Source organism: Urtica dioica, chromosome 6, assembly GCF_054948205.1.
Source record: "Urtica dioica subsp. dioica isolate 48M chromosome 6, U.dioica_male_clone48M_v1_H2, whole genome shotgun sequence".
NCBI classification, from domain to species: Eukaryota; Viridiplantae; Streptophyta; class Magnoliopsida; order Rosales; family Urticaceae; genus Urtica; species Urtica dioica.
Window position 1 is genome coordinate 2723000 of NC_142761.1, and position 26321 is coordinate 2749320.

General features: G+C 32.9%; 4 protein-coding genes and 1 non-coding gene across 11 annotated transcripts; 3 read left to right on the plus strand and 2 right to left on the minus strand.

Moving 5' to 3' along the window:
• The first annotated feature begins 105 nt into the window (after window positions 1–105).
• LOC149392888 (vesicle-associated protein 1-3-like) lies at window positions 106–3208 on the plus strand. The gene is made up of 9 exons (XM_089616322.1): window positions 106–271; window positions 905–958; window positions 1081–1151; window positions 1264–1345; window positions 1417–1532; window positions 1637–1825; window positions 2412–2621; window positions 2747–2824; window positions 2904–3208. The coding sequence occupies exons 2-9, from the start codon at window positions 910–912 to the stop codon at window positions 3012–3014; spliced, it is 906 nt and encodes a 301-aa protein (XP_089472448.1). The 5' UTR covers window positions 106–271; window positions 905–909; the 3' UTR covers window positions 3015–3208.
• A 128-nt stretch (window positions 3209–3336) lies between these two features.
• LOC149392889 (sodium/hydrogen exchanger 1-like) lies at window positions 3337–8002 on the minus strand. The gene is made up of 15 exons (XM_089616922.1): window positions 7871–8002; window positions 7556–7770; window positions 7312–7430; window positions 6693–6790; window positions 6547–6606; window positions 6419–6465; window positions 6131–6325; window positions 5980–6029; window positions 5784–5853; window positions 5605–5705; window positions 5431–5532; window positions 5183–5321; window positions 5032–5094; window positions 4848–4931; window positions 3337–4121 (listed from the first exon to the last, which is right to left on the minus strand). Exons 2-15 carry the CDS (start codon window positions 7721–7723, stop codon window positions 3789–3791), a joined length of 1629 nt encoding a protein of 542 aa, XP_089473048.1. The 5' UTR covers window positions 7724–7770; window positions 7871–8002; the 3' UTR covers window positions 3337–3788.
• Window positions 8003–11455: 3453 nt separating this feature from the next.
• TRNAV-CAC (transfer RNA valine (anticodon CAC)) lies at window positions 11456–11529 on the plus strand. Its single transcript has one exon. It is a non-coding gene; the product is annotated as a tRNA-Val (tRNA).
• A 2618-nt stretch (window positions 11530–14147) lies between these two features.
• On the plus strand, window positions 14148–19171 carry LOC149392891 (uncharacterized). Of its 3 annotated transcripts, none has more exons than XM_089616923.1 (13): window positions 14148–14440; window positions 15058–15164; window positions 15317–15403; window positions 15580–15626; window positions 16094–16151; window positions 16312–16425; window positions 16610–16696; window positions 16852–16945; window positions 17036–17064; window positions 17429–17500; window positions 17625–17803; window positions 18026–18185; window positions 18787–19171. In XM_089616923.1, the coding sequence occupies exons 2-13, from the start codon at window positions 15083–15085 to the stop codon at window positions 18837–18839; spliced, it is 1062 nt and encodes a 353-aa protein (XP_089473049.1). In that variant the 5' UTR covers window positions 14148–14440; window positions 15058–15082; the 3' UTR covers window positions 18840–19171. The 3 variants fall into 3 exon arrangements, with proteins under 3 accessions (XP_089473049.1, XP_089473050.1, XP_089473051.1); XM_089616924.1 differs by having other exon boundaries at window positions 15064–15164; XM_089616925.1 differs by lacking the exons at window positions 14148–14440; window positions 15058–15164 and having other exon boundaries at window positions 15318–15403; window positions 16038–16151.
• Window positions 19172–20520: 1349 nt separating this feature from the next.
• On the minus strand, window positions 20521–25526 carry LOC149392892 (asparagine--tRNA ligase, chloroplastic/mitochondrial-like). Of its 5 annotated transcripts, XM_089617799.1 has the most exons (9): window positions 25221–25526; window positions 23669–24557; window positions 23200–23274; window positions 22771–22854; window positions 22575–22661; window positions 22388–22483; window positions 21341–21415; window positions 21127–21253; window positions 20521–20744 (listed from the first exon to the last, which is right to left on the minus strand). In XM_089617799.1, exons 2-9 carry the CDS (start codon window positions 24425–24427, stop codon window positions 20629–20631), a joined length of 1419 nt encoding a protein of 472 aa, XP_089473925.1. In that variant the 5' UTR covers window positions 24428–24557; window positions 25221–25526; the 3' UTR covers window positions 20521–20628. The 5 variants fall into 5 exon arrangements, with proteins under 5 accessions (XP_089473925.1, XP_089473923.1, XP_089473924.1 ...); XM_089617797.1 differs by having other exon boundaries at window positions 21127–21415; window positions 23669–24427; XM_089617798.1 differs by having other exon boundaries at window positions 21127–21415; window positions 23669–24446.
• Between the last annotated feature and the right edge of the window lie 795 nt (window positions 25527–26321).

Genomic DNA, 26321 nt, shown 5'->3' on the forward strand with positions numbered 1-26321 from the left:
ATATAAGAAGAAAAAAAAGAAAGAAAAAAATAACGGTTTAGAATTTAGACAGAGAGAGTCCCACTCGAACATAAAATAAAAGCAACAAACGCCACTCTCTCTCTCTCTCTCTCTCTCTCTCAAATCTCTGTTTTCTTTGCTTATACTTCTCTCTTCTTCTTCTTCTTCTTCTTCTTCTTCTTCAGAGGCATATAATATTATTTTCAGTGTTTTTGTATTTTTCGTTCCATCAACTTTGTCTCACTTCAGATCTCATCTTCTCTCCATTCAGGTTTCGCCTTCTTTCTTTCCTTCTTTGTTTTTGTTTTTGTGTGTGTATTTCTTTCTATACACTTCTCATATAGATATGTACTTGCATTGCATGTATGTATATGTGTGACTGTGAGTTATATATTGCGGTTTGTGCTTGTGTTTGATATTGTACCGTTGCCTTTTAAATTATAAAGCTTTGATTTGAAGGTTGAAATTGGGTTTCCAAGTCTTGGGTTTGATTCGAATGTCATCTTCTTAATAAATGCAAAATCAATTGTAGGAAAAAGAAAGGTTAAAAATAAAAAGAATCTTTTTTTTTTTTTGAGGGAATTAAAAAGAATCTTTTACTTTGTGACTTTGTGTGAAAGGGTGTAAGATATTTGTGGCATGAAATTTAACTTTTGTGAGTGTTCTGCCAGCTATGTTGTTTGTCTTTCTAATAGGTGACAGAATTCAGGCAAAAATCCAATTTTTTTTTTATAATATTAAAAAAAAATTAATAAGATCGTATAGCAAATACAATTATGAACACAGTAAAGTAGACTTTTTGTGAATTTTTTTTGGTTTGTGAATTTGATTTTGGAGTACAATTTTTTCTTATGAGCCACTTAATTTTGTGGCTATCTCAAATTGATTTGAATTCCGGTTTTAGGAGCAATGGCTTCCGAGCTTTTGGAAATTCGACCTTGTGAGCTCAAGTTTACATGTAAGTAAAATCAATTAAGCAAGTTTACATATATATCTTAAAAGTGATTGTTTGATTTTCTCTTTTGGTTTTCAAGTTAGGTTAATGATTTTATTGGTCTAATTTTTTTTCTTCCTCTATAGTTGCGATGAAGAAACAAAGTTCTTGCTCGATTCAACTTGGCAACAAGTCTGATGAACATGTTGCTTTCAAGGTACACCAATGTGATTCAAAATCTCATGATATTAACCAACTATTTTTTTTTTATATAGAATTGATCACAAGATTTTGCGAAAAATAAAAATAAAAGTAAAATGTTTTGTCAGGTAAAGACCACTTCTCCGAAGAAATACTGCGTCAGACCAAACACCGGAGTCATAAAGCCCAACGCAACTTGCGATTTCACGGGTTTGTAAAACACGTTACTTCGATCAAATTTTAAAAAAAATGTGATATAATTTTTGTAATTTTTTTTGCAGTGACAATGCAAGCTCAAAAAGTAGCTCCGCTCGATTTGCAGTGCAAAGACAAATTTCTAATCCAAAGCACGATTGTTCCCGGTGGAACAACCGAAGATGAGATCACATCTGCAATGGTACAAAATTCGCTTTTTTATTTTTATTTTTTTATTATCTTTATATCATGTTCTTTTATGTGCTTAAGTGACCTTAAATTTATTTATATTCTTTAACTGCCCAGTTTTTGAGAGACGGAGAGAAGTACGTTGAAGAGGTGAAATTGAGAGTTTTGCTTGTTAGCCCTCCAAATTCACCGGTGATATCACCGAAAGACGGAGAATCAAAACAAGAACAATGCCATGAAACTTCAATCCATAAGAATGATAGTCAAGTAACGAGTGGACTTGAAAAAGTAACATCACATCTCAAGGTACACATATATTTCATAGAGAAATTGTTCAATTTGCCACCAATTTTATAACATTTTCTCACTTTCTACCAAAACACTAATTTGTCCCAAAATACCACCATCTATGTTAACAATGTTGACATCTATTTTTTTTCCTTTCACTATGAGATGTCAACATAGATGTCAACAATGTTGACATCTCGGTGGCATTTTGGGCTAAATTAGTCTTTTGGTGGAAAGTGGGAAAATGTTATAAAATTAGTGGCAAATGGGGCAATTTCTCTATTTCATATCTATAATTTTTGTTTCCAAAAGTGTGACACAAAGACTAAAAAAATTTAGAAAAAAAATTAAAAAACAATTCTCATTGAACGTTAACTCGCGTAACAAAGTGTCACTTGAAGTTCCAAACGTATCAACTATTTACTTCTAATTTATAAACTGTTACATCACTTCCCATTTTGTCCAATTTTGAACGGATTTTTTAGACATGTGATAAAAAATTCGAGGGGAAAAAACGTTAAACCGCTTATTTACGATCTTATACTTTCATGGGATTGAGGACCTTCATTTTTTGCTATTATTTTTTTTTTTTGGGGACTTTAAGGTTGTTGAGGGAAAGGAAAAGGATGAGTCGAGATCGGAAGATGGGAACAATTCGATATCAACTACAGAGGATTTATGCGAACTTGACGGAAAATTGAAAGGGGATTTCGGTGAAGAAAATCCATCAACCGACTCTCAATTTTTACACTCATCCAAGGATTCTAAAGACTTGACAGTCAAGCTTTCTTTCATCGACTCAAAGCTAAAAGAGGTCTCTTTTGTTTTCTCTAAAAAAATACCGACTCTGAATTTTCTTGAGTTTTTATTTATTTATTTATTTTAAATATCCCCTGTCTTAGCTTACTATCATTTTTTTTTTCCCTGATAATATTTTAGGCTGAATTTACTATAATGAAGCTGACAGAAGAAAAGAAGAAGAGCAGCAGAGAGAAGGAATATCTGAAGAATGAATTGGTGGGTACTAAATTATTTAAAATACAAATAAATTTGCTTTAGCTAATCCAGCTATGATATTTATATTTTTTTTTTGTAGGAGATGATGAAGAAAAACAATGAGACAAATGTACAAGTTGGGTTTCCATTGCTTTATGTTTTCATGATCGCTCTCATCGGAATGGCGATAGGTTATTTCGTTCATTCCTAGAAGAATTCAGAAAAAAAAAAATAATTAAAAAAAAAATGATTCACTTATTTTGATCTCCCACCATTCAGAGAGAATGATGTTTGTTTGATTGTTTTTTTTTCTTTCCATTCTGTAGAATATTAATGTGTTGTATTGTAACGTCGCATGTAAAACATCTCGTCTAATAATAAAATTTTCTTATTGTTTGTGCATTACAGTATGCCTTTTACGACATGGATTCAAACATGTCGTTTCTATATTTAACAAAAACAAGAAATGACATTATTTGCTCATTCTTTTTCAATGATAGGCTTCTAGGCCAAGTATCAAACATATATCACCTATAAAATTTCATTGATTAGCACTAAGCAGATATAATTGTGAATCAATGTTTTACAAAACCTCTTAAAACACAGCCACCAAAAATCACTGTAAAAAAAAACAATCCAATAAAAAAAAATGACCAAGCAAATATCAACCATCACTCTATTTTCTTTCAAAAAACAAAATTTCCATAATCCTTTCCACTATACACAAACCAAGCTTGTAAATTCAAACCAAATCCCTATACCCTAATTAGCTTCCCATAATTAGTACTTTATTTTTTCTTTATATTTTTTGTTTTTGTTTTGTAAAATATGACCACCATGCAGAGTCACCTCACGTTATGAAAAATAACACGTGAAACAACCCAAAAACAAGAAAACTGACCCTCAAAGGCCTAGCTCAAAGCATGGATTCTCATCTTCTCTCTCGTGTTGTCAGTGGCGAAACCGTAATAAATCTGTCGCTTACTCAATCCGAGGGAGGCGTGCCCGGTTCGCATGGCGAGAAGCCCCGGCCCCCGAACGTGGGCTTCATGAATTCGTCGTCGAACTTTCTCCAATAGCAGTGGATTGTGTTGGACGGGGCGTTCAAAAGCATCCTAAGGCTTCTGGGCCGGGTCGCCAGTTGTGGGACCGGCTCAACGGCGTTGAACTCCAAATCGTCACCTTCTAGACTGAGGTTTCTCGGCAGAAGAGGCGCGGTGAGAGATTTGGGAGTGGACGGGTCGTGGGACGATTCCTCGACCTCCCTCTCGGAAGGAAACAAAAGCCTCACTAGTGGCTTTGTAATTAATCCAATCACCTGTTGTTTTTAGACAAGTTCAAATGTAAACATATACCCTAAGATTAATATTTTATTAGGATAAGTAAACATATTTTTTAATAGATTTTTCTAGAATTTTTTTAATGAGTGTTTTAGCATTGATATTAATAGATTTACAAAATAGTTAAAGTTTGTCTAAAATTGGTGAAATAGCCAAAATGTGCAAGTACCATGTTTCAATAATGTTTTTGACCCTATGATTAATTTTTTTGAAATATATATATATTATTGCTTATATAAATCTTCAAAAATATTGATCACAGTGTCAATTTGACCATGTAACTTTGACTATCCTGCTAATATCAATTAGTTTTAAATGGCTATTTAGTATTATTTTTCCTATTTTAATTAGTTCTAGATATTTATAATATTCTTGTAAATTCTAGAACTATGTACACATCTACTGGTATAATACAAATTGTTTTCTTGGTCATGGATTGCTCTGTATATATGATATGTAGGTAGGATTTTAGGCAATGAGATCACTGATTAATTGTTGATTAAGGTTAGACTTAGTGTACTATGAGTTGATAGTCTATAAAGAGAGGTTATCATTTAGAGGGGATTAGTTTGGGTATTGAGGTAATTAGAATTTATTAGATCTGGGTATTCCCTCAAAAGAAAACAAGCCTCTCCAAAGCTTGTAACTATATTCGTATTTTCTTATTTCGCGAGTAATGAAATGCGCAGGTACTCGAGTTTTACCACTGTGCTGGAGAGAACAACTGTGATGGTGCTGGTGATGATGACCGCATTTCGTTGAAGATATTTGATGTCCGGACTAGTAAACTGCGTGAACGAGAATTGAGATTCAAGTTTTTAACAATTTTTTTTTCAGAGACATTATGTGGTTGAGATTGAATAGTGAAAAATGTTTGCTGTTGTGAACCTGATTGTATGATAGTGCCATGGAAACAGCTCCGCGCATAAGCCCCGACCACCAAATTGTGACCTGCAAATAAGACCATAACGGTCGAGACGTTATAAAGACTAGAGCTTTTTTTAGGATTACAAAGCCAAATGTATAGATATAGACTTACTTGTTGCTTTAAATTGAGTTTGTCAAGTGATGACTCTTTAGTCAAGTTGGACAAGAAAGATAAAGGGAATACGGAGGCTGCTCTTCCAACGAGAATCAGTGCCAAGAGTACCGAGCTCACACCGAAAGGCGTTTCAAGGCTGAGGAAACGAGCACATGAGATCAATCCCACATTGAAACAAAGAAAAGCATGTGTATTGTTGAAGTTATATAAATAGTACATCAAGAGTTTAAAAATAGTTAACGTACCGGCTGCTCACAATTTTCCATTTCTCAATGTCTAAGGCGTCCATGCCAACATAGATAAATATAAATATCTCTGCGACAAATGATAGAGTTCTAAAAGTGTGTCTGCGATACAAAAAAAATATAAATATTAAAATTGAAACATTCATCTTTATCCTGAATCTAGTAAGTAAATACCTTGTTGTTGTGCGCGAAGACATATTGAGGTTATACCAAGCATAGTGAGACATGACGATTCCGCATATGAATACTGTAAGGATCGCACTTAAATCTAATAGCTGCAAACAAAATAAAGATTTATAGCTTGATAGTATTCTAGGAGAACAAAAAAAATTACAAGTAATTGAAATTCTTACTTCGGCTAGCATATATGACATATAAGCCATTAGTATCATTGTAGCCACCTCACGATCGGTAGTATTTTCTCTATTCAAAGAAATATCAACATAGTAAATAGACTTGAAGTAATTTATTTTAAAATACATCATAAAAATTTGACGATAAAAGTAAAGACTTGGTAACGTAATTTTCTTTCAATACTATTTTACAAACCTGTGCTTGTCATAAAGTTTAATCGTAGTATAAGCACTTATTAATCCAACCTACGAGCATAAGAATAAGAATAATGAAAGGTTTTTAAGATCTCAAGTATGCCCAAAATGAAGAAAACAAAAACAAGGGCGCCACAAAGTCAGAATCTTACAAATACTCCTAGCAACGTACTTGCTATGAATAGATAAACGAAGTTTCCAACTAGTTTCAAAGCTATAGCCGAGTCTATATGCGAGAGATCGAATCTCTGAATCGCATTAAACAGCACCACCGATGTTGCATCATTTATTACCCCTTCCCCAAAAACCAGGCTGTACAACAATGGTGTGTCATCCTGATTAAGGACCTGCAATAATGATAGATATGATTTAAAAAATGTCAATAATATCTGTCATGTTTCACGCGTTAAAAAGGATCAGCACATAGAAAGACAAAGTACCTGTAATGTGCAAACAGAGTCTGTCGCAGAAAATATCGCTCCAATTGCTGCGACGAAATAGAAGATCGTTCATACGCACGTAATAAGTGGGATTTTAGTTTCAAGATTAAAAAAGAGCAGCGAGTTACCGAGATAATCTCCGAGCTTCAGCGGACCCACGTTCATTTTCTCAAAGAAGTGCATAGCACCTGCGGTGAAATCAATTAGTAACAAGGTTTAAGTTTCCGCGATTTCACCAATGCAAAACGATCTATTAACTTGAGTTGAATTGTACCGAATGAAATAATGGCAAACGATATGAAAGTGCCAAAGACACCGAACATCATGATCGTCACGACATTGTTCACGAACTGCTTCCTCTTCATATTGAACCTGTAACATAGTTTGGAAAGACAATCAAATATACCAAAAATCAGCGGTCGAGTTAGGGGGTTTTTAAAATACTTTACACTCGAATATATATATATATATATATATATATATATATATATATATATATATCTGCGGTTCTATATTTTCAGATGGAAAAACAATGAGGTCCCAATGGGGAATAACAAAAGAAAAATTATATGAAGCTTAAATCTCAGAAACAGATGAATATATTTTCATTCTTTTGTGATTAAACAGAAACATAATTTTTTTTTTTCGCACACTTTTTTACAGAAACCTAACTAATCAATAATCAGTTAAGTTACACAATGAACTTTTATCAAATTTAGAATCCAAACAGTCTACTTAATTCGCTAATTAAGTTACAGGCAATAAAATTTACCTAATACAAATCAGAATTCCGCCAAGCCAAACTCAAAAAGTGATAATATATATCAAACATAAACAGGAAAATCTTAGGAATTATTTGAAAATTTGGTGAAAAATAAAAAATAAAAAATTACCCGGCGTTGAAAATAATGGGCGGTAGAACATAATTAAAGAAAACATCTTCACTGAACGACATCAGATGAGAGCTTTTCCCTCCGGTCGTAAACAATATGAAAACTCCGCTACCAAGTCCCTGTATATATTCATAACTAAACTCAGTTTTTTTTTTGTTTTTTTTTTATTATTAAACACAAATCAGTCTCGTAAAAAAATAAGCAATCAGAACAGAGGTTTATAATTATATAAACAGAAACTTACAATGGCCAGGGCTATAATTGACTCGTTCATCCACCGATTTTTCCTGAGCAAATGGCTTATGATTACGCAAGCGCAGAGAAGCGAGATGAACAAGTTCATCGAAACCACCGCTTTACGATCCTGACTCAACAGCGACTGAGTGGTGAACGAGCTTATTTCCGTCGCCATTATCGATGAGTAACGAGCAAGCTACCAAAAAACGAAGGTATTCGAACCTAAGAATCAGACTCGGATCAGCAAAAATCAAGCATAAAAATCCGAATATAGAATCACAAGTCACTGTCGAGAGAAGGAAAAAAAAAAATTCTCACTCACTCGCTCGCTTTTTGGCGACTCTGTTACGAGAATCAAACGATGCGACGCTTCAGAGGATTTTTCTCAGCAATTTTCTCAGAGGCCAAACAGATAATGAGGTTTTAACTCTTCAGCTGAAATTTAGCTGTTGACTGGGAGAGAAAGAAGTGAAGAGACCGCGAATGAAGAGAGAGGTATTTATATGCAGTTTTTTTTTTTTGAGGAGGGAAGGTTTAAACTGCTAGTGAATCCGGACCGTTGATTTCTTATGATGAGAGATCAACTGTTGGTATGATTTTCTTTACAGGTCCGGTTTGTATGGGATTCCAAAAGGGAATTGCATAGTTTTAGAATAATAATTAAATTGGAGTATAGTGAGTGAGGTTCTCTTTTATGATTATGTCGCCAAACAGAATCCTATTTTTTACCAACTGTTTGTTACCTTCTCTCTTTAATTATATAAATATCAAATAAATTAAAATAAAATATTTTATTATCTGTTAAAAATTGGCTTTTTATTTTAAAAATAGATTAAATGATACAGTACAGTCGTATACTCGTAATATTATATAATTACTGAACTAGTTTACAATTAAAAATGTTGAATTATTATTTTAAATAAAAAATAAATGAAAAGCATGATAACTTAATAAATATGAACGTAGATAACAGTCTGAAAATCGTGCTTTGGCTAGAATTAAAAAAAAAAAAAGTTGAGACCTTAACTATTTCTTTATTGAGTTAGGTTAATGTTAAAGTCCCCTAAAACGAATGAATTTTCTTTCATACGAATTAGTATTGATGAGTTATTTTGATTTATTTTAGTTCGAAGAGTCATTTTGAAAATTAAAAAAGCATATGAACATCCATTTGTCATTTTGAGAGACGTCGTTGAAATTTTTGGATCATAGGTTAATACTCGATAATAATATTTCTTAGTTGTTTTGACATCATGTTTGGTTTAATTTGTATTGGAGATAGATTAACTGTCATTCACTTTTCCGCTTAGAAAATTATGTTAGATTTTTTCTATACATACATAGAATTTTCTTCATCATGGTTGACCAATCACGATTGGTTGGATATTTCCACTAACATCAAAGAGTTTATTGAAAGAGCCGAATATGTGCTCGAAGTTTCAAATGTCTCTTGTTCTTCCTCATTACGGAAGTGTGCACAAAATGAGCTATAAATCGTATTTAGTGTTATATTTTTTTTCGATCTAGGTAGTTGTTCCTTGAATTTAGAAGTTTTAAATCTGTAATTTTTGTGGGTCATTATCCACCTTCTAATAGAATGCTCGTAGAGCTTTTTTTAAAAAAAATAAATAAATAAAAAATAAAAATAAAAATTAATGTTTTGAGTCCAATTATAGATTCAAACTGTTGTTTTGTCATTGCATCTCATGGATTATATCATCATAAACAAAATATAATTTTGGACCCTTCATAAAATATTCAAAGTCGTGACATTATCATCAGAAAATATTACAAATTATCGTAAAATTGTGATTAAATTAACTAGAGGTAGCGATATTTTTGTCTAAATATTCATTATTGGAGATATGAACCAATTCCTTTTTTTTTTTTGCCTTCTTAAAACAATAACAAATAATCTCTAAAAATATATTGAAACCAAACCAAAAGGCACAAACACAACAACACAGATCGGAGAAGCACAGAAGTCAAATTGAAAAAATATCCTGCACAAATTGGTTCCCCACTTGGGAAAAGGTTTGGGATTGTACGGACACCATGATAATCTCCATTACATAATATATATATATATATATATATATATATATATATATATATATATGGACTTCTTCAAGAATAACTACAGAACTTTTTAAAAGTAGTTATGTGCGTGCAAGAGGAAAATATTTTTTGACCCCAAAAATAGTTATTCAATGAATACTTTCAAAAAGCTTCAAAAAGCATGATCTAAGACGATGGTATGAGCTATTAAATATAAACTCAATTAATTATTTTGAACACTCTGTTACCACCAAATTTCATGTGCATATTCTTGGATGCAATATCATTATGACTGCTTGGCCTAATGCCGACAAGTCAAGATGCTCTACAAGACATATTGCTGTATTTGTATACTTATCATGGTCCACATCATAGCCAATCTATTGCCACGTGGACACACACGTTGGTGGGTTTTTTAATCTTAGAGATCGCTCTTCCATCAACTAAGTATAAAAGCAAACTCAAAATAAAATGTGATTTAAACCGGAATATTAGTACTTTATAATATTTTTATAAAAATAAACCGAAACGTAATCAAGATAAAAATATTAACAAGCTCAATGTAATTTCTCATCTATCTGTTCTAGATGAGGTTGTCCTTATTTCTAACTTATTGTTCTTCTTTTTTTTCATTTTTTTTACCGCTGCAATTTATTTGAACTATGCCTCTTTTATTTAGTCTTCTCGTCGAATATTTGCTCATTCGAGGGCGGTTTTGTAAATTTGAGATTGTCCGACCCCTTGTAACGGATCATTTGTTGTGGAAGGCTTGCAAAATTAACTAGCTATTGTAATAAAGAGCATATGATATGCACATAATAATATTGACATGCTAATAAATATAAGCTTGATATATATGTACATATTATATACATGAATCGTCATAATGAAATCATAACATCTTAAAAATATGATACGCCGGTCCCAACTAACTTCTTTTTTTTCCCTTCTAAAAAGTCCGATATTTGTTTTGAGTAGTAACCTTTTAAATCTTTTTTTTTTATGTTTTTTTTTGTCATCCTATATATTCTCGCATGGATGGCCTTTATGATGATGTCCATCTCGTGTAGAACATTTATCACCTTTTGGCCACGTCACTGTCGAACATGTGCGACTTTTAATTCACACAATTCGGAATTGTTGTACTGATCCCATGATTAATCTCAATAAGTGTTTTAATAGTTGTTTAAGGTTTTCGATTTGGTGGTTAGAAAACACCTCAACGCGTGCTCGTCTCTCATTGGTCAATTCAATAATGGGACCCTTTATTGTCCAAGAAAATGGGAAATTAACGACATATGGTAGGACATTTTTTTTTTTCATTCAAGGCTGAGTTGTGTCTGTGTTGTGTTAATTAAGACTTGTAATTAGTTATTTAACATTATTAGTGTTGTTTCTACGGTTAGATTTTTTTGGGAGGGTATAGTATAATCTATTTATATGGTTGTTGAGTGGCTTTACTCCTCTCTAAATTATTTTAATAAAAAAAATTATACAAGCTCGTTTACGGTTAATAACACTAATTTGACAAAAAATATTTTTTTGAAAGCCAAATCTATAGAAGTAAAACTTATATTTTTTTTCAAGCCAAACTTAGACGCTATTTTTATTTTTCGATTAATTAAAAAAAAAATACTATTACATGCAATTTTTCACATTATTTTCAGGACTGGTCGGTTTGATGCAAGACTCAGTCCAACTAAACTTGGGCCAGGCCCACCGTATGTCCATTCCCTAAAAAGCCAAGCTCAAATCTTAAACATAATTTGGAAATTAAAGATTAATTAACTGCTCCTATATTATAATGAAAAAAAAAATTATAGCTAAGTATTGATTTAATATAATCAATGTCTGGGTGGTGTAGTCGGTTATCACGCTAGTCTCACACACTAGAGGTCCCCGGTTCGAACCCGGGCTCAGACATTAAATCAAACGTTTTAATGTTACACTGATTTATTTTACCCTAATAGTGCAGAGACTAACTCTATATTCACAATTACCATATATAACATCAATAATAAAATTTAGAAATTTGTAGTTTACTAGGTCATTCCAAACATCACATTTGAGATATAACCGTTTGAAAACTTATTAAAAAATAGTTAAACATATGAGGTTGCACTTGAATAAGTAATTTGAATTTTCCATTTTGTCTTTCGTTCAAAGCAGTAGTTTTTTTTTCTCTCAACAAAATTTCAAAAATTCATATCTTTCTTATATGAAATCGAAATTGAGTGATTCCAAATCCTACGTATTTGTGGCGAGGAGAGGTTAAAAAATAGACATATTGTATTGGATGAAAAATCATGTCTACTACTATAGAATTTCGTCAGAATCCACCATAGGTACATTTTCCGTTCACCGACGAGATATAATTTTTTATCCGCATTTCAAGACCAAGGCATAATAAAACTTCAGGGTCATCATTATCATCGTGTTTTCTTCTCAGTGATACTCCAAGCTTTTTCTATGACTGAAAATAACTGAAAATTTCCGGAAATAAATGGAAATTTAATGAAGATTAGTTTAGATTTTTGGGTTTACAGAGAAAAGCTAAGAAATGATATTTGTGAAAATTTTATTTTTAATTAAGAAAGTAGGTTTAAATTTTTTTAGAAATCGGAACCCACAACACTAGTCATTAATTGTTTAATTTTTTAAATTATTTATATATTTTATTTGTTAATTATAGCATGTTTAATATGAGGATAATTAGGTCAAATTTCATCCAACACAATGAGTCTATTTTGAAGCTCTCCTCGCCACTGATCCGTAGGATTTGAAATCACTTAATTTCAAGTTAATATGAGGAATACATGAATTTTTGAAGTTTTGATGAGAAAAAAAAATGTATGAGAGAAAGAGAAAGAGTGACGAACTGTACAGTTCGTCACTCTTTCTCTTTCTCTCATACATTCGTCGCACCGGATAATGTTTTTTGTCCTAGTGTGTAGCAAAAAATAAGAAATAAAAAAATAAACTGCTGCTTTATTGAATGACAAAATGGAAAATTTAAAAGAGATTTGTAACTAATTAGGCCACTTTAAACATGTGATTTTTGATCTAGCCTATGTTTGACAATTTTTAGGGATATAGCCAAATGACTTATCTGACAATAATTAAGGTCTGATTTGCCCTTATTTATTAACAATTTCGTCACTTTCTCTCTCATATTTTTTTTTAAATAATTTTTTTTTGCATCAAAACTTCAAAAATTCGTATCTTTCTCATACGAACTCGAAATTGAGTGATTTCAGATCCTACAAATTCGTGGCGTCAAGATCTTCAAAAATAGACCCATTGTGTTTGATGAAAAATTATGTTTAATGCATCATATTTACGTTTCCATTTATTTTTTTGATAATTTAAAAAAATTTCAGTTATTTCCATATTTAAGGTAGTAACATGATTTTTGTACATCTATGGTATTAAACATAATTTTTCATCAAACACAATGGATCTATTTTTGAAGATCACTCAATTTCGAGTTCATATGAGATAAATATGGTTTTTTGAAGTTTTTATGTAAAAAAAATTGTATGAAAAAAGTAGGAGAGAAAAATGACGAATTTGTTAATAAATAAGTGTAAATCAGACCTTAATTATTGCCACATAAACCTGTTGGTTATTTCCATAAAAGTTGTGAAACGTAGGCTAAAAACAAATTTCATAGTTTCATTTTGGCTATTTTGCTACACTGCCCAAATTTAAATGACTTATTCAAGTATCACATTATTTATTTGACTATTTTTTAATAAATTTTCAAACATTGCCTATATCCAAAAGATATTTGGAATGACTTAGTTACAAATTTCATATTATAAAATATAAAGTAAAATTGGAAACAAAATAAGACTTTTGAGGCTGTATTTTAAGACTTAGAAACTTATAGTCCTTTTGTATTCATCTAAATTCTAAGACATTAATATTCTTGCCTTTTGTCATTAATGACAATAGTTAAAGCACTGACTATTGTACTACAAAATGTTTACGTAGACCTCCTAACATCTCCAAACATATAATTTGGATAGCATTACCTCCATGAAAACATGAGTTTAAATTTATGAAATAACGATTTATCTCTATTATTTAAAATTTAACAAATTATTTTATAATATGATCTTAAATATTCCAATTATGTATATGAATCCATGAATGAAAATTAATCCCAATAAAAAAAAATGTTTACATAACCTCGCATTATTTATTCCTTAACTTCTGAAGTGCTTAAATATGTTACCAACCCATGAAGCTCTCTAATTTGGATTTATTATCAACATCAATAAATAGTTTTTTTGTAAGCAACAAAAGTAAAAAAATTCAAAATAACATATAATTTTATAATTCTTAAGTTCGATTAAATTATCACTTATGAGACAGCAATAAATATCATTTAAATATCCTTCAACACGAGAGTGGAAACTAAGAATAAATTATGGTCAATCATTTAAATATCCTTGGCGATTATTTATCTTAAAAGAAAAATAATAATTTCCGGATGAGAAAGGTACAAAAATCTCAAATACATAGAATCCTAATTCCTAAATCATCGTCAAGCAGAAACGAAAGTTTTTTTTTTTTTTTTTTCCTTTCCAATTTTAGCCTTTTTTTTTTTTGCCACATCTCTTTCTCTCTCCTTCGCAGAAGAAGAGAGAGAGAAGAGAAGAGAGAGAGAGAGAGAGAGAGAGAGAGAGAAAGAGAGATTAAAAAAAAAATGGTTCGGATTCTGTGTGTGTGAGAGGTTTTCTAGGGTTCTATTTCGCCATTGATACCGGAGCTTCTTCATTGCTCGTTTTCGATCCCGATTCACTCTGTCGCCATTCGCGAATCAAAGGTCTGTGATTGAGTTTATTTATTATATATATTTTTTATTTTTCAGTCATTCAAAATTACAATCGTTTGAATGATTCGCTTGTGAATTCGAATTTCGGTGCGCATTGTCTCTATGGGTGCTTTCGAATTGTTGGTTAGGGTTAGGGTTTATAAATTTCATTTTTTCCAGTTTGTGTGCGGTCATAATGTTACTTTATAGAGCTATAACCACAAATTGGTGATTCGGAATTGAATTTTGGGTTTCGCGTAATTCGCAATTTTGCTTGAAAATGAAAATGTTAATCGAGTGTAGTCAATGGCATGCAATGTATGTGGTCTACTTTTATATTATCTCTATAATGGGTCGTACATGTCCTGTTTTATTCAATTGATTTCTTATTATCAATTATATTATAAAAAAATAAATATAAAAACAGAACACGCGCAAAAATATGCAGAGTAGAATTTAAATGTAGAATGATGTCTGTTGTTGTTAATTGTATTTGGGTCTACCCAAAGAGGCAGTGGGGTAGAGCCATGAGAAAGTTTTCTATTAAATAATATAGTAGAGAAATTTCGTGTGATAAAGCTAAGTTATTTATGATTATTTAATTATTATTATTATTATTTATTTTTTAGTAACAGATATAAGAATTCGAAAAGAATGGTATGCTCTCTCGGAAAAGGAAAGATGGCGGTGATGGCGAGACTTTTGGCTGCCGAGGGTTTCTCACAGAGTGTGACGGGTATGAGAGAATTGGTTTGGTCTTATTTTAAACAGTTTTAATTGCTAAAATGTCAGCTCTTTTTATAGCTTGCTTGCAAAGTTATTCTCTCGTGAAAACATTGTTGCGCTCGTCAGAATTTATTTGGACTCGCATTTTGATTGTTTTGGCAGAGGAAGTTGGGCATTGGAAACTAGCAGATCGAACGATATTCAAGGACTTAAGCGAGGCCGTTGAACCGAACTTGCTTGACGAAGAAGGCGAGTTCGTCATACTCTTTTTGTTCATTTTTGTTTTTGTTTTGTTTTGTTTTGTTTTTTTTTTAAATATAAAAATTGATTGTTAAAGCTTTTGACTGGACACTAATAAACATATTCATAAATTTTTTTTTTTTCCTTGGTCTCATTTCTCCACTGGTTTCTGTTATTCTTTGCAGACATGAATGTGTTTGGTCTGAGGCCCATGGCTGATCTGTTGGATCTGGTAAAGCTAGAATTTGGAATTGTGTTTTAGTCTGTTTTCTGAAGCTAATCAAAATTGTTGCTTTCATTTATCAGTGTAAGATGTTCGGAAACGGAAAGTTGTAGATTTATAGTATTAGAAATGTGCGTAGTTAGCTCTATTTGGTTCCTAAAATGACCTTTCCTATGTATGCCACATATAATATTTATTTTAAAAAAAATTCGTTACAAGTCTTGCAAGTTTTAGGGATGTTTTTTGTTGTCTCTTCGATAATTTCCTTCGATTTTCTTTTAATAGCAAGACACATTTAATTTCGTGGGTGGATAATTAATAATAATAATAAAAAAACACATCTGATATTCATAGAATCAATCATCAATCTAAGTGATGTATTATCCAGATCCACTTTGTTAACATGCTTGAATTTTGCAGGCATGAAATTACCGTCAAACCATTTATACGTTTTTCTTTTTCTTCTTGTTGTAAAGGTATGTTGCAATACTTGTAAGAAAATAGTCAAGACTAGTCAATACGCAGCTCATGCAGGTATGAAAGGGGCTTTATAATTATGTCTTAGAAGAAAACTTTTTTTTTTTTCCTGTCAAAATTTTAGACCACACGCAGCATTTTTGTTTGGACCCTTTAATAAATTGTCCAATTGTTATTTTTCTGAACCGGGTTTCTTTATTCCTCTGGATTTCTATAGATCGTTGTAGGATTTTAAAATCCAAAGAACAATCCAAACTGGCTGTTGATGGCAGTGTGAGGAACAAGAAAGCAACGAGAAAAGAGAGGAAAAAGTCAGTAACTGCTTATACCAGTATCCTTTTTTATGTTTGAGTATTTTGATTAATTACATAAAATTCCCCTGAACTCTTACACATGTAACAAATTGCTCCGTTCATTATTTTTTATCATTCTTCCATCTATTTTAAGACACGGATGTGTCGCGTGAGCAATTAAATGAGCGCAATCGTAAAGCTTAACAATACCTACCTTATTAGACCAGGCTATGCCAGCTGAGGAGATAGAAAGATCTGCTCAATCCCAGTTGGATGGACAGATTGCGATAAACCCTTTGGAGGCAAAAAGTGAATTTCTCTTGCTCTTTCATTTTTTTCGTTTCGTGAGATCTCTGGCATATTTCAGTAACATGTTCGGTCTCATGTTTGCTTTTGTATTGTTTTCTGGTTTTGTATATCATCCTCGTTGACTACCATTTCATTTTGAACATCAACTTATGTAGATTCGAAAACTTTGATGGACAGTTCGGGAGTTAGTCCTGGAACCAGTCACGACTCGTTCGGCGTGATACCTCGTCCAATAAAACGCTCTAAATTGTATATTCTTAATCTCATTGTGTTTTATGTTCTGTCTTGCAGTATTTTTTGCCTGATGTCTTGGTACTTCATTTGATATTTTTATTGTAGGGTAAGAGACGAGGAGCGGAAATCATCAGGTGAATAAAACGAATGTATTTGTCTGGCCTGATTTAAAAAAATATATATTCATAAATGAAACACTTCATAATATGAAATGTTTTTAGGAAGTGTTTTGGCTTATTGTTAGGTTATGCAGTATAGCTGAAATAGAATTTATGGAAGCTAACAGGATAAAATGAAACTTGTCCCCTGATTTAAATCATCACTGCCAAGCTTTAATCTGAAAAGAGGTTTGGTCTTTGGGTTCGGAAAAAAATAATGCAATCGAAAAGTTGAAATGGACTCTAAGCTCAAAGTTTCCCTCAACCTATTCAGGGGAATAATTTTGACTTTATTAGGAATTTTGTTGGGTTTGGCTTATTACTTTATTTATGCCTTTAGGTCATGTCTCGCCTAAAGGAACCATTTCCAATAGGAACGAGCAAGTCCACCAACACTGCTCGCCAACAAAAGGTATATTCAGATTTTGTGATACCAAATGCTCAGAAAATTTGGCGATATGTCCATTAGTAGCGAACTGTTCCGGTGTGTTTCGATCATAGTATGTGTTTTTGATATTTGTGATGTTTTGAATCAGATTTTCCGGCTCCTCTTGCTACAAAAATTTACTACTCGCAGAAAAAAAACCGCCTTCGATCTGCACTTTTTCATCTTTACAATGAGACGGTAGTGTCATCTAAAGAATTTTCCAGCAATGCAGTGAACCCGGAATTATCAAATGGAAATATGTGCAAATCGCAGGCAGTAACTCAGAAGGTTGACAATATGATTAGTTCTGATATCTTTAAAATTAAATGTGTGTGATTTGTCTTTACAATTATACCATAAATCAATCTTCTGAAAATGAAGAGAGTCATTTCAACTCTGAATTATTTCAAAGCTCTATCTTTTTCAATTTACCCGAGTTACTCCTTGAAAATATAGGCGGGTTTACCATCTGTGTCTTCTGACCAAATTCCCACTCAATTGCTTGGTCAGGGCTCAGAAATGCATGTGGGTTCTTCTGGAGTGTGCTTGCCTCCGAGCAGCTTCGCAAAGCAGTTCACTATTGATAGTTCTGCTAGGCCACAGGTTGCTTCTGGTGGCGTAGCGAGGAACAAATTTCTATCGAAACCTTACCCTTTTACAGGAAATTCAGGTACTGGTTATTGCAGTTTCATTTTTTTTAGTTGCGATTTTCCCTTTGGGCTAAGTGGGTTAAAGTCCATTTGAGGTTCCTTCTTAAAGAAAATAGTCACAAGTTTAAAAATTAAATCAATGTTAAAGTATCTCTTTTTCTTCAAATTTGTATGCAATTATTTTTTTTTAAGAAGTTTAAATGCGGTTAATTTAAAATATACCACGTACTAAAAATAGGTCTTCAATCGCGTCAAAATAATTGTCTTGTTGAGACCTTCACATTGGTACCAAATTTATAAAAATAGTGGACCAGATCACGAGTTATCCAATTTTTTTAGACTCGATGAGGAGAGAGAATAGACATTTATTTTAGTTATCAAAACTGTGATTGTTAACTAAATTTATTGTTTTCTTTTTGCATGAAGCGTATTGTACACGTCCTTACTACCGATAGAAAATTAGTCTGTATTGTACACGTCCTTTTTGCAAGTTTTTTTTCATGGGCTACTTTTTTTGCACGAACCTTCAACATTTTATTTTTCCGGTGATAGCATAGCTTGTATTATTTTGTTGATTATGACTTGGGTCGAACACTAAATTTTGATTGATTTTTTTTAAAGGACAATCTCTGGGAGCGGTGCAGCAGAAAAACGGCGGTGTTCCAGTTTTGTAGGAAGTTGTGGTCGGTCGGATTTTTTTGTTTGGGTTTGGCTAGAAGGGAAAGGTGTAATTAGCCCAATACTTGAGTTTAGGTCTTTAGAATCCCTTTTTTTTGTTGTAGGGAATCAGGGTCCGAGGTCATTCTTTATAAATTGTTCATTCTCTGCCTCTCATTGTACCTGGAGGTCAGTGATGCCTGTTTATATATATATTCAAACAAGGGAAAGAAATCGTTCGACCATCGGATTCGGGGTAAAGTTGTAGTTCGAAACTGAATAGTTGTATATCATGCTTCTGTAAATACCATTTCCGCCTCGATCTTTATTATTTTTATCATTATTTCTATTTTTTTGTTCGACCATGGAAAATCTAATCTTGGAATCAGATTCTATCTCAAGCTTTGCGGAGGAGAAATCGTCGAAGCCGGACCATTGCTGCGACAGCCTCAACAAAAGGTACTATTCGTCGTTGTGACTTTACTTTAAAAGGTTCAGTTTCCGTGATTTTTCTTGTTCTCAACTCTTAAAGTATGTTCAGAACATGAAAAATCTTATGTGGGGGAAAACGAGAATTCATTATATTTTTTCTGCTCTGTTTGGATCGAGATTTCATTTTCCTATATTCTGAAAAATGTGTGGAATGTGAAATCCAAGCAAATTCGCACGGGTGGTGGATTTCTTTCTATGTTCTCACATGCCCAACACCAAATTGAGAACTTCGAATTTTCCTTGCATTTTCTTTCAGATTTTCATTTTCCATTGTAAAACCCGGGTCCCAAACATAACCAAGAAAATTAATGTCCAACAACAACCCTCTAAGAAAAAAGGATAACAAGGTTAAATGCCCGCTAAAAGATGTCATAGTTGCTTGTGTCTTTGGTGGCGTTTGAAATTTGCCTCTCCAAAATTTAGTGACAACACAAACTGAGTTGAGTTCCCATAGGCAACTATGAGAATGTATTGGCGAGCAAAGATTTAATTTGTAATTAGACGCCCTCTTCTTTTTCGTCCTTTTGTTGATCTCTAGAATTTTTAAATTTGAGACCTTTTTTTCCATTAGCTAGGTGTCAATAAAATATCTAACCATTGGTGATGATATGAGTTTCTTTGACATAATGAAATCTCCTATATACAATTACAAAGTGGAAAGCTCATAGAAATATAGGAAGCAAGAGCCTTACGTATTAACGAAATTATATTACAAAGAATTTCGGATACAACTACGATTCCGTATACTAAAATTAATATTGTTTTTATAAAAATAAAAAAAAGGTGTATTCTCTCTTTTTCACCGATTCGGATACACTCACTAAAACTAACAGTCGGAGAAAGAAGACCGTTTGTGCAGCCTGGCCCCTAAGAGTAAAATCACCTTTTTGACACTTAATTCTCTTTATGTATACATTGTGATCCCGCTCTCTGTTCTTGATATTTTACTGCCCACTTATTACAAAGTTCTAGTCGATTATTATTTATATCACTATTATAATTCAATAAAAAGCTCTGCACCATATTTTAGTTGTTCTATTGTGTATTTCGATTATTTACACTTAAGAGTTTCTTTTTCGAAGTTGATTTGATCTCGTAACGAAATTTGAACAAATCTAAATTGAACTTCTCCTATTATTTATTACAACTTCATAGCCTTAGTCTTGAGATAATAAAAAAATAACAATAAATAAATGAGAAAAAATAGAGAAGAAAGTAAATACATTTCTAGTTGAGGTTACAACCTCAAATCATTCTACGCATTAATAATCAGATTTATTATCAAAATAAATAACCTACATTTTTCAAATAAGCTCAAAACTCAATAGAGCCATTAGTCCGAGGGAAAGGAATAACACTTTTAATGTTATTTGAGCCGGTTACAAATCGTACAAATCTATCGAACCCCAAGCCGAAACCCGCATGAGAAACTACACACAAAATAAAAATAAAATAATATGATTAAAAAATTAATTAATTTAATTAACTGATCACTTCTAAAACTTCTTTATAAATTCTAACCAAAATTTCATTTTATTAAGAAAATAGCTTACTAAACCGAAGCAAGTAAATGAACTAAATTAGTTAATTTAAGTAACTTAGGTTTGATGGGCTAATTTTCGAAGTAAATTAAACTAACCTAATTAGTTAATTAATTAACTTCGACCTGGATGATTATTTTCTTAATAAAATAAAATTTTGGCTATTTTTTAAAAGGAGGATGAACTATTGGGCTACTTGCCTAATTGCCCCTTAAATAATCATCATAACATAATTTAGCGCTAATTAGAACGAAAAAAAAGTCATCCTAACCGGTGCCATATCGACGCAAATCAAGATACCACCAATAGCTTTCCTTATTTATCATCAGTTCGTCCATTTTATTTTCCAAATACTCTAGTCGTTCTTCTCTTTGGCCTCCACCCACAAGCTCGCCGATCTGCCCGAAAAAATAATTAAAAGATAAAATAGAAAACAAAATTCGTACAGTAGAATTTCGAACTTGAGAAATAGAAATAAAGTAAACCTTTGGAAATAGTATATCCATAGATGCGACAGTCTTCCCATCATCGTTCTGTCTCATATAGAATGGTTTGATATCCTGAAACAATTTTGTATGTGTTGTAAATAAATAACCAAATATTCATGTTCTAAAAGAAATTAGATGTTCTATGTGTAATAGTGACTTTAATTCATTAAAAGTTACAAATTCAAAATATATGTGCAACTTTACTTGAATGCTTTAGACACGTAATTCTTAAATGAAGCATTCAACTTAATGCGCAACTTACTTGACAGTTTTGTAGGTGGTGTTGTCATTTGTTTATTTTGGTTAATTTGCACATAATATTGTTGTATATGAGATTTCTTTATATCGTAACTCGTCATTTGTTTATTTTGGTTCGATTTTTAGGGTTCTCTCTCTATCGGTCTTTTGTCCCTGTTAGGCTCCACTTCGCCGCCATTCATTACCGTCTTGTAACCTAATTTTGTGGTTTATTTTTGGGAAGGAGATATTATTGTAAATTTTTGTTAAATATTTATCATAATGGTTATTTATTTTTAATATGCACTCATGTTCATCTTCGTTCTACATGTTTTTTTTTGCAATTAATAATCGTTAATTATTGATAATTTTGATATATTTGTTTTAATTTCAGTAACTTTGTTACAAAAACGCATGGGACACTACGAGACCAGTGCCAGAGTGAATAGTAAAAATCGGAGTAGAGAAACTAAATCAACGTTAATGGAGAGAAACAGAATTGAGAAAGATAATTAAAGAATGAAAGGTCATTAATGTGATTATGATCAATTCATTTAATGACCTTTTTTTAAATTGTTTAATGAAGAGTATTTTAGATATTTGATCTTCGTAAATTTATGTTAATAGCTATTTTACAAAATTAACAAAACAATGACTATTTTGCAAAACTTAAATTTGCAAATGACAAATTAGCTACTTAGCCCAAAATTTAATTATGTGTAGTTTCACTCATAGAATATATATATATATATATATATATATATATATATATATGATTTTTTTCCATTCTAATAGAGATATGCATACCTTTGGATAGTTTTTTACAACAACGGGACATCCATTGTATACCACTTCAGTTATATAGCGTTCGTGTTCGCTTTGCAAATCACACCCCCACTTTACCTATGCGATATACGAAAAAAAAAAAAGTATAACACAATGAATAAATATACCGGAACAAGAAAATATACTATACGTTTAAAATGAGATTTACCGGGAATTCGAATTTATGTTTAGCTTTGAGAAGAATATCAATTGCATCGGTGTAAGTCATGAGTCCGAATTGGTTTTCGGCAATGTTCTGTTTGAGAACAAAAACAAGTCAAAGACTACTCAACAAAGTCAACATAATATACTAAAATTACATAATTATAAAAACTAAAAAAAGGCAAAAAGTGATTTGGTCCTACAGTGAGCCGATCAATAATCCCCTTGTCCACCCAAGTGTCCAGAAAATCCATGTCTTCTTGACAATTATTGAGAACGTATTTCAGCTTCAAAAAGAGGAATGGAAAAAAAAAAGATAAACATAAGGGATGAAGTACAACTAAGAGATTATTCTAAAAGTATAATTATTTAGTAGTGTCTTTTTCTCATTATTTAATAGGAGTCATTTATTTTAAAAAAAACATGACAAACAAATGTTGTGAAAAAAAAAAAACTAATCCTGATGATAAAATATCATTAACAAACTGTTTTTAAAGATAATCATCATCATACTCTTAAAATAAATCACTCTTATTAGATACTGGTATAATATCTTTTGGAGCAATCCCTACATAACTAAGTACGGAAACACACACCAGGATCCGAGCAAAAAAAAAAAAAGAAACACATACCATGTACTGGATATACGATTTGGCATAAGCGATGGCATCGTCAAGATCGGAAAACGCGAGCTCCGGTTCGAGCATCTACATATTTATATTTCAATGTACCAAATCATTAAAAAAAATGTAAATCATACCCTAGAACACCATTTGAATGAAATCTTCCAATATACATCCAGGGGTCATAAGACATTGTGTGATAATAGACAGGGCCGGCCCAAACTCACTGGTGGCTCTAGGCGATTCAATATTTTGGGGCCCTATAATACTAATAAAAATTTAAATTTTCAGGGTAAAAATGTAAATTTTTTAGAAAATGGGCCAAAAGTGTAAATTTTTAGGGTAAAAAATGTAAATTTTCTTAAAAATAAGCAAAAAGTGTAAATTTTTTGGGGCCCATCCACATATGGGGCCTTAGGCCTGGGCCTAGCCCGCCTTAGCCCAAGGCCGGCAGTGATAATAGAAGTGGAGAGTGTACCACAAACTCGGCCAGGTGACGGCAAGTGTTGGACTTCTCGGCGCGAAAAGCGGGGCCGAACGAGTAAACGTCGGAGAGGGCGCATGCGTAGGCCTCGAGGTGGAGCTGTCCGGAGACCGTGAGGTACGCCGTCCTTCCGAAAAAATCCTCCCCGGACACGCGGAACTGCTGCCCGGCTCCCTCGCAGTCGGAGGCGGTGAGGACGGGCGCGTGGATGCAGTGACTCCCTTCCCTCTCGAAGAACGCGTGGGTCCCGCGGACCATGGCGGTCCTGACTCGGGCCACGGCCGCGCCCTCGCTCGTCCTCGGCCTCAGGTGGGCCTTCCTCCCCAGCAGAGCCTCGCTCGCCTTGTTCTTCTGGATGGGGAACGACGGGTCCGTGGGCCCCACCACGTGGATCCTCTTCGCCTTGACCTCCTTGCTCTGGTTCGGGCCGGGGCTCGAGACCAGCTCGCCCTCGACCCGGACCGAAGCGCCCGTGCCCGCCTCGCCCGAGGCCACGAACTCCTTGTACCCCTCGGCCTCCGGCGAGACCACGCACTGCAAGTTCGACGTGGACGACCCGTCGTTGACGTCCACGAACGCTACCGTGGCCTGGCGGCGCAGGGTCCGGACCCAGCCGTGGACCACCACCTTCTCGCCCACCGCCGCTTTCTTTATCTCCGAAACCTTCGACTTCTTACGGAAATTGCCTTCCGTGTAAGTGTTCATCCACCGCATAATACCCCGCGACGCCCTTCTCTCCACCGCCGCCAACATCTTCCAAATCACAATAAACCTTTTTTGTAATTCGTGAATCAATAATGGGTTGGTGTTATTAAGGATATGTGCTGAAGAGAATTTTGCTGACTTCTCTGCTGCTTCAAAACCCAGATGACGAATTTAAACTCTGAAAATAATGGAGTCGATACGGGAACATAAACACAGTGAGAATGGGGTGAATCCTCAATTACATAAACATAGTAAGTCTCTGAAAAAATCAGAGAGAGAACATATGAAATCCGTGGATCAACCGCCAGAAAGTCTCTAAACCATAGCAGAATATTCATCAAAAGTAATCATGTTGTATACTTGGTAAAAGGCTATTCTCTCATTCCATCTCTGATTGATTAAAAGGGAAACTATATTATATTACACAAACATATAACAAACAAATAAAATCAAGCCATACCCTTTGATGAGATTCAAGCATAAGCCTCTATAATCTTGATCAGATTAGTAGCACAATAGGTTATTATTACTTAATTTCATAACAAAAAATTTATTGCCTTTGTGAGGAGCACGAAACCGATATAGGGATCAAAGAAAACGTCGATGGTCTAATATGAAGTGAAACAACAGCGAAAGCCCAAAAAAAAAAATCCTCACTATCAATTCAACAAACACACGGCAGGCTCGTGTTTTTTACTATCTTAATCTCAAAAGCATTCCAAACTCTCAGAGTTAATTTAACAAACATATGGTCGATAATTGATAGAGGCAGTATTTCTAAATTAGCAGCAAATATTTCAAATAAATAAAAAAAATATATAGTTGCGAAGAAAAGAAGTACCAGAATGAGAGTTGCGTCGGTGCTTCGTTCGTCGGAGTCCAGAGATCGTCGGAAAAGGTGAGCAGTGATGAAAGGGGAGCGGTGGCGAGCGAGCGGCAAGGGTTTAGCAGATTGGATTTGAAATATACTTCAACTCAGAACCACCATAGGAGGTAAAAAAAAGAACCTTGGCGATGTCGAGAGGGTTGGCGGAGATAAAATCCGCGCCGGCAGCGGAGAAAGCCAATCGCATATGCGCTCTAGTTTGATTAAAAAAAAATTCTGGAGGTCGCTCTGAACGCAAGGCAAAAAGAAATTAACCGTATGAATAGTAAAAACCTATTCTCACTTGGCTAAGCTTATTAAGCTTAGTTTTAATTTTTTTAAATTTAAATCATATTTAAATGTTTGATAAATTATTTTTTCTTGAAACTAAAAATTGTTTTTAAATATTTTAACTAAAAAACTAAAATTTACAATTTGAAATTTTTTTAGTTTTTAATTTGTAGTTTCTCTCTTTTAAATTTTTTTTTCTCTCACAGTAACTTTTAATACTAATTATCTTTATATGCTTTTATCAAATAATTTTTTTTAAAGTCACCAAAATTTATAATTTATTTTTTACAATTTATAGACACTCACTTTGATATATTTTTTATATACCAAAAAATATCTTATTATTATTATTAATGAGATTTTATATAAATAATTATTACTTATAAATATTAATATATATTTTATCAAATATTAAATCAGTTTTTGCTAACAGCTACATCTATTTTACAATAGTTTACCAAACACTCATCTGTTTTTTAAAACATCAGTTTTTTTGTACAGCTATTTTAAAAGCAGTTTTTTTTAAAAGCAAAGCTACACCAAACGCAACCATTAAATAAAGGTTGCGTTTGGTACATCTTAATAAGCCCTGCTTTTGTTTTTGGAAAAAACTAAACCGCTAATCTGGCGTTTGGTAAAACTGTTTTTAGAAAGAAAAAAAAAATTCAAAAACGATTTTATATTTTGTAAAGGAGTCGAAAAAGCTAGGATTCCTAGCTTTTAAAAGTAGGGATTTTTATTAAAAAAATTAGCAAAATAGACAACTTAAACGTTTGGGTTTAACAA